Source organism: Salvelinus sp. IW2-2015, linkage group LG30, assembly GCF_002910315.2.
Source record: "Salvelinus sp. IW2-2015 linkage group LG30, ASM291031v2, whole genome shotgun sequence".
Taxonomy (NCBI): Eukaryota; Metazoa; Chordata; class Actinopteri; order Salmoniformes; family Salmonidae; genus Salvelinus; species Salvelinus sp. IW2-2015.
Genome location: NC_036869.1, coordinates 8,385,489 through 8,398,291, shown reverse-complemented (window position 1 = coordinate 8,398,291; position 12,803 = coordinate 8,385,489). Strand labels below are relative to the sequence as shown.

The following is a 12,803-nucleotide window of genomic DNA, read 5'->3' as shown; positions in this document are numbered from 1 at the left end:
TAGTCCGTGATTGTCTGTAGACCCTGCCATATATGTCTGGTGTCTGAGCCTTTGAATTGCGACTCCACTTTGTCTCTATACTGACGTTTTGCCTGGTAATGAATATGAACATTTCAAATCAGTAGGTCTACAATTGTAGCGACAATTGAAGATAATTTGCTGATTTTGGAGGACATGTATTAGTCATAGGAATGCCTGAAATAGCATAGGACTGCTTTTTAACATTATTACCTCAAAACGTAACAAGGACATGTAGAAGTACTTTCTTCTACTTGATATGTTTTTAAATTTAGTGGGAAGACCAATCGACAAAAACTACTTTGCAACATCGAACGCGAAGTTGTGGATTTGACCGGGTCATGGCTAGAAGTGATCCAGCTTTTGTCAAATAACGTCAGATTTGACTTTTCGTAGCAGGTTAGGATAATTAACGTAGCTGGTTAGGGTTAGCTAAAACGTATTAAATTGACAAAAACTGGATCCCTTCTAGCTGTATCCCGTTGTCCGAGGTGACTAAAACGTGTATTTATTTTCTGACTACTCATCATCTGAAACGTACTGCGCATGTCAGGTTGGTTGACAACAAGAACTGCATGACCTGAAAGGATTGCTAGGAAAAACACAACTCGTTTTCTGGTAAGACGGACAATAATAATTTCACGTCACCGTAGAATAAATAGTTAGTATGCTGTTAAATACATTTTATTCCAGCGCATATAGCAAACAAGACTGACCTGCTTTGCTGATGCTAGCTAGCAGCGGGTGGGTATGCTTTCGAACGTTCCAACAGGAATCTGTTCCAAAAACTAAATAACAAGGTTGTATAGCGGCAGAATAAGATACCGGGTAGGGAGTGGGCTATTTCATTACGTTTTTCACTCACCACGTTTATTCCGAAAAAATGTCTGTCATTACTCTGGTAGCCTATGGACAAACATTAAGAATAGGCTACGTTGTGAGTTGATGCCTATTCGGCAGCTAGTTAGCTAGGCGAATTGAGCATGCTACTTTATATATGCGTTTGTTGGCAACCTTGTACTTTACCAAGTTTTTGGAACATATTCCTGTTGGAACGTAACACAATCTATACCCACCCGCTAACAGCTGCTATCGTTAAATAACCTCCTAACGTTATCCTTTTGCTTCCATTTTCTGCTAGCTAGTTATCCAGTTTGTTATGATAGTGCATTTACTAGCTAACTTAGTTTACAAACCAGTCGACAGTCAACTGACTTTCTTGCTAACTGATGAGTAATTTTAATTAATGGCAATGCCATATAACTAGCTAGTTAGCATAATTGGCACGATGAGGAGTGGAGCAGTGAATTAAACAAAGATTAACTTGCCCGTTTGTTAGCCAAATCCCGTTATCATGTTAGCTAACTTATCTAGCTATAGAACCTGTAGCTAGCTATAGACCTTGTTATTTGGCAATTTCTTGTTGACTTGAAGAAGCCAGCCTGCCAATGTTACCCAATCAATGTCTAGATAGCTAACTAACTTATATTTCTGCCTTAGTTTGTCAAATCCCGATTGATGTGTAACGTTAGCTACGAGCACAGCATTGGTTGGCTAACCCTCCTCCTGGAGAGCTACTGCTGGCTGTACAGTAAAGGCTTTTTTATTTATTTTTATCTAGCCCTGTTCTAATAGGCATCCAGTAAGACAACATATAGGGATGAAAGCCGTCACTTAGTTAACGAACATTTTTGAAAACATTTATTGTGGGACTTTTCCCAACAAGGTACTCTTGAAGAAAACAAAGGTACAGTATATGATTTAAAATGCTTTTATTATCGTGGCATTTCGGTATGTGTATATACAGTTGAAGTTGGAAGTTTACATACACTTAGGTTGGAGTCATTAAAACTAGTTTTTCAACCACTCCACAAATGTCTTGTTGCCAAAACTATAGTTTGTTAAGTCGGTTAGGACATCTACATTGTGCAGGGTACAACTAATTTTTCCAACAATTATTTACAGACAGATTATTTCACTTATAATTCACCGCATCACAATTCCAGTGTGTCAGAAGTTTACATACACTAAGTTGACTGTGCCTTTAAACAGCTTGGAAAATTCCAGAAAATGATGTCGTGGCTTTAGAAGCTTCTGAGAGGCTAATTGACATAATTTGAGTCAATTGGAGGTGTACCTGTGGATGTATTTCAAGGCCTACCTTCAAACTCAGTGCCTTTTGCTTGACATCATGGGAAAATGAAAAGAAGTCAGCCAAGACCTCAGAAAAAAAATGTGCACACCTTCACAAGTCTGGTTCATCCTTGGGAGCAATTTCCAAACGCCTGAAGGTACAACGTTAATCTGTACAAACAATAGTACGCAAGTATAAACACCATGGGACCACGCAGCCGTCATACCGCTCAGAGATTAACGTACTTTGATGCGAAAAGTGCAAATCAATCCCAGAACAACAGCAAAGGACATTGTGAAGGTGCTGGAGGAAACAGGTACAAAAGTGTGTGTATGTATATGTATATATATATATATATATATATATATATATATATATAAACATATAATCAGTAAAATGCTCAGCAAGGAAGAAGCCACTGCTCCAAAACCGCCATAAAAAAAGCCAGACTACGGTTTGCAACTGCACATGGGGACACAGATTGTACTTTTTGGAGAAATGTCCTTTGGTCTGATGAAACAAAAATAGAACTGTTTGGACATAATGACCATCGTTATGTTTGGAGGAAAAAGGGGGAGGCTTGCAAGCCGAAGAACACCATCCCAACCGTGAAGCACGGGGGTGGCAGCATCATGTTGTGGGGGTGCTTTGCTGCAGGAGTGACTGCAGGAGGCATGTCACAAAATAGATGGCGCCAGGAAGGAAAATTATGTGGATATATTGAAGCAACACCTCAAGACATCAGCCAGGAAGTTAAAGCTTGGTCGCAAATGGGTCTTCCAATTGGACAATGACCCCAAGCATACTTGCAAGCAAAGTTGTGGCAAATGGCTTAAGGACAATAAAGTCAAGGTATTGGAGTTGCCATCACAAAGCCCTGCCCTCAATCCTATAGAAAATTTGTGGGCAGACCTGAAAAAAGCGTGTGCCTGACTGAGTTACACCAGCTCTGTCAGGTGGAATGGGCCAAAATTCACCCAACTTATTGTGGAAAGCTTGTGGAAGGCTACCCAAAACGTTTGACCCAAGTTAAACAATTTAAGGCAATGCTACCAAATACACTCAATTAGTATGTAAACTTCTGACCCAGTGGGAATGTGATGATAGAAATAAATCACTCTCTACTATTATTCTGACATTTCACATTCTTAAAATAAAGTGGTGATCCTAACTGACCTAAAACAGGGAATTTGTACTAGGATTAAATGTCAGGAATTGTGAAACTGAGTTTAAATGTATTTGGCTAAGGTGTATGTAAACTTCCGACTTCAACTGTGTGTGTGTATATAAACGCAGCAAAAAAAGAAACGTCCCCTTTTCAGGACCCTGTCTTTCAAAGATAATTCGTAAAAATCCAATAACTTCACAGATCTTAATTGTAAAAGGTTTAAACACTGTTTCTCATGCTTGTTCAATGTACCATAAACAATTAATGAACATGCACCTGTGGAACGGTCGTTAAGACACTAATAGCTTACAGAAGGTAGGCAATTAAGGTCACAGTTATGAAAACTTAGGACACTAACGAGGCCTTTCTACTGACTCTGAAAAACACCAAAAGAAAGATACCCAGGGTCCCTGCTCATCTGTGTGAACGTGCCTTAGGCATGCTGCAAGGAGGCATGAGGACTGCAGATGTGGCCAGGGCAATAAATTGCAACGGCTGTACTGTGAAACGCCTAAGACAGCACTACAGGGAGACAGGACGGACAGCTGAGCGTCCTCGCAGTGGCAGACCATGTGTAACAACATCTGCACAGGATAGGTACATCCGAACATCACACCTGCGGGACAGGTACAGGATGGCAACAACTGCCCGAGTTACACCAGGAACGCACAATCCCTCCATCAGTGCTCAGACTGTCCGCAATAGTTTGAGAGAGGCTGGACTGAGGGCTTGTAGGCCTGTTGTAAGGCAGGTCCTCACCAGACATCACCGGCACAAACCAACCGACGCTGGATCAGACAGGACTAGCAAAAAGTGCTCTTCGCTAACGAGTCGCGGTTTTGTCTCACCAGGGGTGATGGTCAGATTCACGTTTATCGTCGAAGGAATGAGCGTTACACCGAGGCCTGTACTCTGGAGCGGGATCGAGGTGGAGTGTCCGTCATCATCTGTGGCGGTGTGTCACAGCATCATCGGACTGAGCTTGTTGTAATTGCAGCCCATCTCAACGCTGTGCGTTACAGGGAAGACGACATCCTCCCTTATGTGATTTCCTTCCTGCAGGCTCATCTCCAGCATGACAATGCCACCAGCCATACTGCTCGTTCTGTGCCTGATTTCCTGCAAGTGAGGAATGTCAGTGTTCTGCCATGGCCAGCGACGTGACCGGATCTCAATCTCATTGAGCACATCTGGGACCTGTTGGATCGGAGGGTGAGGGCTAGGGCCATTCCACCTCAGAAATGTCCGGGAACTTGCAGGTGCCTTGGTGGAAGAGTGGGGTAACATCTCACAGCAAGAACTGGCAAATCTGGTGCAGTCCATGAGGAGGATATGCACTGCAGTACTTAATGCAGCTGGTGGCCACACCAGATACTGACTGTTACTTTTGATTTTTACCCCCCCTTTGTTCAGGGACACATTATTCAATTTCTGTTGGTCACGTGTCTGTGGAACTTGTTCAGTTTGTCTCAGTTGTATAATCTTATGTTCATACAAATATTTACATGTTAAGTTTTCTGAAAATAACCGCCATTGACAGTGAGAGGATGTTTCTTTTTTTTGCTGTGTGTGTTTGTCTCAAACATGACAAACAAACGCCAACCGGTAACCTCTGACCCTCCAAGCGTCACCATGGGGAAAGCCCTCTCCCTCCTGCCCAAGCAGGCATGCCACAAAGACTCCCAGGACAGCCTGACCACCAGCCAGGAGGATGATGGGAAGAGAGAGGATGTGTCCCAGTTCCCCTACGTAGAGTTCACAGGCCGGGACAGCGTCACATGTCCCAGCTGCCAGGGCACTGGGAGGATACCTAGAGGTGAGAAACACACACACCTATGTACAGACCGGATACCTAGAGGTTAACAGGATTTAAGATGCTATACCATTTGAATGAATATGACTGGGTAAGAGTTTTGTTCTGTTCAGTGTCATAGTCAGACTGCAGTTGATGTGTGTGATAAAACCACAAAGGTGCTCTCTTGTGGATAGTGTGACTGAATCACTCTATGAGCTTGAGGGAACCAATGACTGAATTTGGCATATGAATGACTTATGCTTTGCCCGTAAACTCACTGTAATCAAAGCTGTGTTATTTGTGGTTCATGATTTTTATCCCCGGAGCCTGGTGAATTTCCCCTCTGATGGATAATGTTGTACAGTATTGCATAGGGATGTGAATCTCTTCTTTCAAGCAGGACTCAATAAGTATCTAGATAAATACGTTAGCTCTGACACAATACAGGAACGATACTTTTAGTTTGGAAGGATTCGGTTTGATAAGTGGAACGAATCGATTCTGTAAAATTAAAATCTGATTCTGATGGAGGTCAGGAGCTGGACCTCTTTGAGCTGGATCTGTGAGATTTTTTCTGAGGTCTGTGTGTGTGTCAGAGAATTAATTATATGGTGTGCAGGGAGCTGAGCTGAGCCATAGGGCAGACTGAGCATTTAGGCCTTTTGTCCCCCCCTTTATCTGAAATCCCCATCATCCACTGATTAACTTGTCATTTTATCAGATCAAAAATGTTTTCAGAAAGTAATATGTTTATATTTATGTATAGAACTTAGCTACGATTTTTTTGGTAGGACAAAATGTACCGATATCAATATATATCTGCCGATTTATAGCCTACTGTTTTTACAGTGAGGAAGAAGTTAAATTTTCCCACTAAGTTCTCATAAATTGCCATTGTGCTCCAAATGTTAATTTGTGACATTGTGACAATGAGATATCATAGATGTCATAGTTGAAGTGTACCTATGATGAAAATTACAGGCCTCTCTCATCTTTTTAAGTGGGAGAACTTGCACAATTGGTGGCTGACTAAATACTTTTTTGCCCCACTGTAGCTATATTTCAGTAAAAGGCCAATATCAACCGATGATATCGGTGAAACTACATATCGGTTGAGCCCTAAGTTTATAGGCTATCAGTTGGTGGTTCAAACCAACTGCTAGAGCAGGCTGTCTCCACTGGTGGGTGTGATGTGACATGCCGTAATATCCTCAAACAAGTGTATGAATATCTTGTTCCAAAGTTCAAACACTTTTCTGTTTTGTGTGCCAAAACTATGGGTTCCGCGCTGGGCTTTGTAGCCTAAGGAGAAACTGTCAGGACAGTAAGGCTGTTTTGAATATAGGTGATTCTGTTGGAACTTGTATTCCCTCTCCCTTTGACTGTCATAATGCCAATAATCATTATATACCTATATTCACAACAGTCATTGATTATTTCACAATTTAATGAAACAAGTCTTATGGATAATAAACTATTTTCTAGATTTAATTGTTTTCCCTCCCCCACCCAAGGCTACACAGGTGCCAATAGCATAGGAGAAAAATCAACCAACACCTAGGAACACCACATGATGAAACACAGACCAAAACCCACACACAGATTCTGACACAACATGAACACAAACATGCACACACCGGCACAGTTATTAAAAAACCCTGGGTTTTAAAGGAAAAACACTGCAGCTGTGAAGTCACTCCTTCATGTCTGTATAACAAATAACTTGACTGTGCTACTTCACAGCTCTGTTCTCTTCCCTGAAGCACATGCATATTTGGAACCAGGCTAGCTCTGAGGTTTTGCTGAGTGTTTTCCTGCTATCCTGTAATAACCTCTTCTTTAAGCCTCCTAGCCTTAATGATCAAGTAAAAAAAATAAACTGTCCTTTCTCATCCAATTTATCGAATATTGTCCGATTTCGATCAATTGGTAAAATAGCCTTATTCGCCAATAATATTGGTGAAATTATTTATCGGTCAGGTTCTTGCTGTGAATTAATATAACACAGCTTCAGATTTCATTAGAACTTTACAGAGGAGAGCTGCTCTTCTCCCGCTCCGACCATAGGCCTACAGTGCAGCTCACAAAAATGGTGTTCTTGTTATGAAATTACAACTCCCCCCTGTTCATGTAAAAATGACCAAATGCACTGACTGTTAAAAGCAAAACTATTTTATGGTGAACCTGGCAATCGAAAAGTCACCCAACTAATAAAGCCTATGATTTTACATTGCCAAAGCCATTTTACAATAATGTGAATGCTGAAGGTGCTGCGCAGATATTAGAGGCTCTCGTTGGTGCGAGCAGCTGAGCTCTGTACAGTTATCTGACTTGGAGGTCAATGACTGACATGCTTATTTAAATAGCTACTGAAGGAGAGGCCGCATCAATTCGGTCACAAAAGTTTGAGGTATTTTCGTATAGGGAAATAATATGTTATGAGTAAAAAACATTAGTGAACCGGCAATTCATAACATTTTAAACGGTTTTCTGACTGATTCATGCCACGTTTGGATCAGTTTAGGCTCCTGCGAACCGATGCACTCGTATCTTAAACCATTGAACCAGGGACTGATGCCCATCAGTGAATCGTTACATCCCTAGTGTTGCTGTTATGTTGTGCTGTAGTTGTATCCGATGATTAGCCTAAGTGTTGTAAATGTTTCCTTGCATTATGCAGGCCAGGAGAACCAGCTTGTAGCATTGATCCCATACAGTGACCAGAGACTCAGGCCCAGGAGAACGTAAGTGGAATGTCGTTGTTGGGTTGGTATCTCTAGGCTAAACATCACAATAATGCTTGCAGATGCAACTGTGCAAGTAGCTATTCATTTCTTGTTATAATGTTCTTTGTACCCTGCCATTGTCAAACTGCTATTTAACTTCTGACCCTGCCTTTTGTTCTCCCGCCTCTCCACAGAAAACTGTATGTGATGTCCTCGGTGGTTGTGTGTCTGATGCTGTCCAGCCTGGCTGTCTTCTTCCTGTTCCCTCGTACCATAGACGTCTCCTACGTGGGCGTCAAGTCGATCTTCGTCACCTATGACGAGGACAAGAGGATTGTCTATCTCAACGTGACGGTAAGCCTCTCCTCTGGTCTAGCCACATGATGATTTGGTTCACATTGTGGACAGTCACAGGAGGAGACTGCTTTTCCTTATCAACTTGTACTATCCTCCTAAAGTTGGCCATGTTTGGGCAAATGAGTTTGGTCACAAATGTTGCAGGTTCTAGGTATCCTGCCATCCCCTGTAATTTTGTATTAACTCCTAAACTTCCGGGTTTGCTGCACTGGCTAACTCTGGCTTCAAACTGCTCAGTGTGTGTGTTTCTCTGAGGGTAAATTTAAAAGACACATTTCTGTGATTATAAAATGACAAAGTATTCCTCTTCCTTCCAGAACACTCTGAACATCACCAATAACAACTACTACAGTGTAGAGGTGTCCAACGTCACAGCCCAGGTCCAGTTCTCCAAGACGGTGATCGGGAAGTCCCGCATCAATAACATCACTGCTATCAGTCCTCTGGGCATGGAGCAGGTACACAACTCTGTAATAGCATGGTAACAAGGTGTTAACAGGGCGCTAGCAACAATGTAAAAAATGGTGGTAACAACTTTGTCATCATTATTGGACATGCAGCAGAAAGTCCAGTTTCTCTAAATTCAAGAGCCAACAAGCCATAGCAAATTTTTAGTGGACTCAGACCTCTATTCCTGGTCCTAAGTTGCTCAACTTGTCACATTATGTATTTTGGCACTTCAAGTACTTTCTCCTAGTCACATTTTTGATCATAACCCTGTGTGTTGTTCCCAGGTTGACTACATGGTTCCCACCATTATAGCAGACGAGATGAGCTACATGTAGTAAGTACACCACACCCCAGCACACCACACCCCAGCCCCTGTCTCTTATACACATCTAGATGTGTATAAGAGACAGCCCCAGCCCAGCACACCCCAGCCCAGCACACCCCAGCCCAGCACACCCCAGCCCAGCCCACCCCAGCCCAGCACACCCCACCCCAGCCCAGCACACCCCAGCACAGCACATAGCTTTTAGAGAACACTGAACCTGATAAAGACCCTAATGGTCGAGACTTTGTTTCAATAAATCCTATGGGAGTACAGATTGCAGTGTGCAGTCTGCTTTTAGTTCTTGCTTAACCTCGTCCCCAGGCTCATATAGAGCCTGGAAACGGTGTGGAACAAAGTCAGACTTGAAAGGGGCATGTTGTAACTGAGGCGGGAGAGGGACAGCCTGCCATTGCTGGATTAGATGAATTTGGGCATATGAAGTTTATATGTGAAAACAAATTCTTAGATGCATACTTTCTGATTTCCCCAACTCCCTTCGTTCATTATTTAGCCAATCACTTGTGCTGCTCCTGCTTTAAAATCCACAACATGGAAGGGAGGTTCAAGGGTTACGCTAGATGGTGATGGACTGAGAGATCAGCCAATGAAAATCCAGCGGGACCTTTTCCCGCTCTTGCCATAGGCTCCATTCAAGTCCCTTTCTGAAACCCAATGAAACCAGACGGTTCGACAGAGTAAGAGCCGGCTGGTGGACAAATGTAACTTTTTGCTCATCACATGAAACTGACTGAAGTGTCTGTTCCTCTGTGTTCTAGTGATTACTGCAGCCTGCAGACCATAAAGGTGCACAACATCGTTGTCATGATGCAGTAAGTACCTCTCTTATCATTCTCACAGGACCCCGAAGCCTGGCTCCCATGTAATACGTATTAATGTACTCAGAACAGTTAGTCAACCTTGTTCTGTGTGGTTAATGACCTCCCCTTATTAATAAGGAACTTTTCTGATACCGTCTTCTATCCTTCCAGAGTGAAAATTGACCTAATCCAATATCCTCTTCTGTATGTTTCTATATTGACTGGATGTGATCACATCCCTGCTTGTTATTGTCCTAAAGGGTACAAAAAAAAGCCAATTAAATGAAATCCTCTTGTTGTTTCCAGGGTGACGGTGACGACGATGTACTTTGGCCACATGGAGCAGGTCACGCAAGAGATGTACCAGTATGTAGACTGTGGAGGTAACACCACCACTCTGAGGGGTGCCCAGCCCAAGGTGTCTAATGCCCCAATACCCCCAGAGTAACCCCTTTGCCCTACCTGACCTGACCTGACCTGGAGAAGGTCCTTGGAAGCTAGTCTTACATCAGAGATCTGGCAGAACTACTGGTTGTTTAGGCTTCTCTAACACGGCTGGTCAGTTGAAGAAGGTATGTTCGAACAGGGATACGCGTTTGCACCCAGTAGCTCTCCTGGAGGAGAGTTGGCCACCCCAGCCGTAGATGGATTACTGTGTTTCTCCCTCCACCACCCGTCTACCAATGAAGACCCCACTGTAGATGTCATGTATTTCTGTGTTCGCTTACCATTGTGTTGGGAGTATATGCCAGGTGTGCAGTGGAAGGGGAAAATGTGTCTACTGACAAAAATAATTGTTTTTAATGTCTAAAAAACACCATAATGTTTCAGTACCAAACCATTATGCACTTTATTAATGCATTTAACATTCAACTTCTCATTGTGTTAATGGAAAATGTTATGAAGCCACTCCACACCTCCAAACCACTTGTCTGAACTAATAATCCTGTCTATGGATGAGGATAACCTCAGAGTTCTCTCAGTAATCTGGTCTCAAATCTGTATCTCTATGATAGTCGAAGGAGTTGAACCAACCGATCTGGGACCAGTCAACTAGTCTCAAAGTCAGACCTCACGTAACACATTAATAATGTGTATTATTATGACAGGTGAATCTAGTGTATTATTTAATTCTGCTGAAAAGTCAAAGGCACAGTGAGCCAAGTCTGAAATGACACCTATGACTATAGAACACACTACTAGGACTCTAGCCAAAGCTAGTGCGCTATATAGGTTTCTCAAACTAAACTCTGGACCTCGAAGCCAGTTCCACTGTGTTTTGTTCCCTTCTAATCTGGGACTGATTTTAGACCTGGAATACCAGGTGTGTGCAATTTAATTATCAGGTAGAACAGAAAACTAGCAGGCTCCGGACCTCGTAGAGAGAGTTGAATACCCCTGGTATAGGGGATAGGGTGCTGTTTGGTTTGAAGACAGAATGTGGCATTTCTCATATGTATAAGCTTGTAATGACCGGGCTCTCCTCTAGAGGGCTCTCTGTACAATCTGGATTTGGACCAGTTGTTTACTAATATTACCCTCTGTTGGGTGATCCAACTGTGTTAATGTGTGATCCATTGATTGAATTGAAAGGCTTATGTCCCTAAAATGGAGTCATTTGAAAGAAATTAAGATATTAAAAGTTCCTTCTACCACTCTGTTCCCAATTGGTACAATAACAAGATTGATTGATAGTGATTCATTATCAGAATTTGACCTCTTCCTTCTGAGTTCGTGCCTACGAGGGACTCGCATAATGTTTTGTGATACCAACCTACTGCTGACTTGAATTCGACCAACTTAGTTTTTACATGCATAAAGAGGATAACCTGCAAGGGACTTTGTACGTTTTTGATAAATGACTTCCCTGCATATCAAACTCAGTTGAAGAGTTTAGAACTACCTAGATTTAATACCACATTTGTAATATGATTCCTTCCGACGTTGCGGAAAACCTTTTTGAAATGTACAACTCAAATAAACTACCCTCTGTCATAGAAATATACCTTGAATATCTTTATGAATTCTCATAACGGCAAACTACTAGGTATCTAATTAGCCGTTTCCTAGGTTATCGTAGAGCACAACATTTAACATGTGTACAGTCATTTGTTCCTAATCAATGAATCTTGTATGGAAGAGTGGATCAGCTTTTGAATGAATGTTAGGATTGAGTGAAGACTTGCAGTACTACTGACACATCAACTAGAAGAGTGGTTTATCTGATTAAGTTGTTCTTTCCTAATGTCTACTTCTGCTGTGGGGGTACTGACATTTATTTTGATTAACGGTATTTGACTAAATGTAAATACAAGCATTTTTTTAATGTAGTTGATGTGTTTTTATTGTTTGCTTTTCATCATGATACATTCAAAATGGTTGATCACGATTTGTCCTACCTAGTTTTATTGCGTGGTTACCCTTTCTGAAAGTGTGAATAAAGTTTTCGACATCTCATTTGTCTGTCTTGTATTTTCTTCTGTCTTCGTTCATGCCTTTTTATTTATCCAGCCTCAGAGGAACTGGTAAGAAATGGAACACTCCCATGCAAATTAGCACATGAATCAGTGTGACATCACAATTCACTCACAATGCACTCATGAACCCATAGAATTGTAATCATACTGGAATTCTGACTCTATGCATGTTTGCAAAACTTGTCTCCTGAGCAGAAGTCAACTCACACAATGTTGCCATGGGGACAGTTGACAGCCAGTGGGGACAGTTTTTACATCATAAACACCATATGTGACGTCAAACACCTGTCTGCATAAATAGCCTGTTTGGGCGGCATTTGGCACATTTAATTTCCCTAGGTGGCTGAAGGTACGTTGGTAACCATGCACTTTCGGCCCAATTTGGAAGATGATCTTCCTTTTGCCTTACAGCTAGAACATGGTAAGTTGATATTACTGATGACATGTTGATGCAAACTTGTTTCGTAAATGACTTGTACACTGTCAGATGAGCTGTAACATGGCTGTAGCCTCAAGGTTGTTTGGCTTGACAGCA

The 12,803-nt window shown here is 42.0% G+C and overlaps 1 protein-coding gene across 3 annotated transcripts; it reads left to right on the top strand.

The window, feature by feature from the left end:
- Positions 1-546: 546 nt before the first annotated feature.
- Positions 547-10,700, top strand: LOC111955044 (transmembrane protein 106B). 3 transcript variants are annotated; one of them, XM_023975082.2, is made up of 8 exons: positions 547-636; positions 4,946-5,136; positions 7,796-7,859; positions 8,036-8,195; positions 8,516-8,656; positions 8,933-8,982; positions 9,750-9,803; positions 10,098-10,700. In XM_023975082.2, the coding sequence occupies exons 2-8, from the start codon at positions 4,953-4,955 to the stop codon at positions 10,237-10,239; spliced, it is 795 nt and encodes a 264-aa protein (XP_023830850.1). In that variant the 5' UTR covers positions 547-636; positions 4,946-4,952; the 3' UTR covers positions 10,240-10,700. The 3 variants fall into 3 exon arrangements, with proteins under 3 accessions (XP_023830850.1, XP_023830851.1, XP_023830849.1); XM_023975083.2 differs by lacking the exon at positions 547-636 and adding an exon at positions 1,674-1,765; XM_023975081.2 differs by lacking the exon at positions 547-636 and having other exon boundaries at positions 4,808-5,136.
- Positions 10,701-12,803: the final 2,103 nt, after the last annotated feature.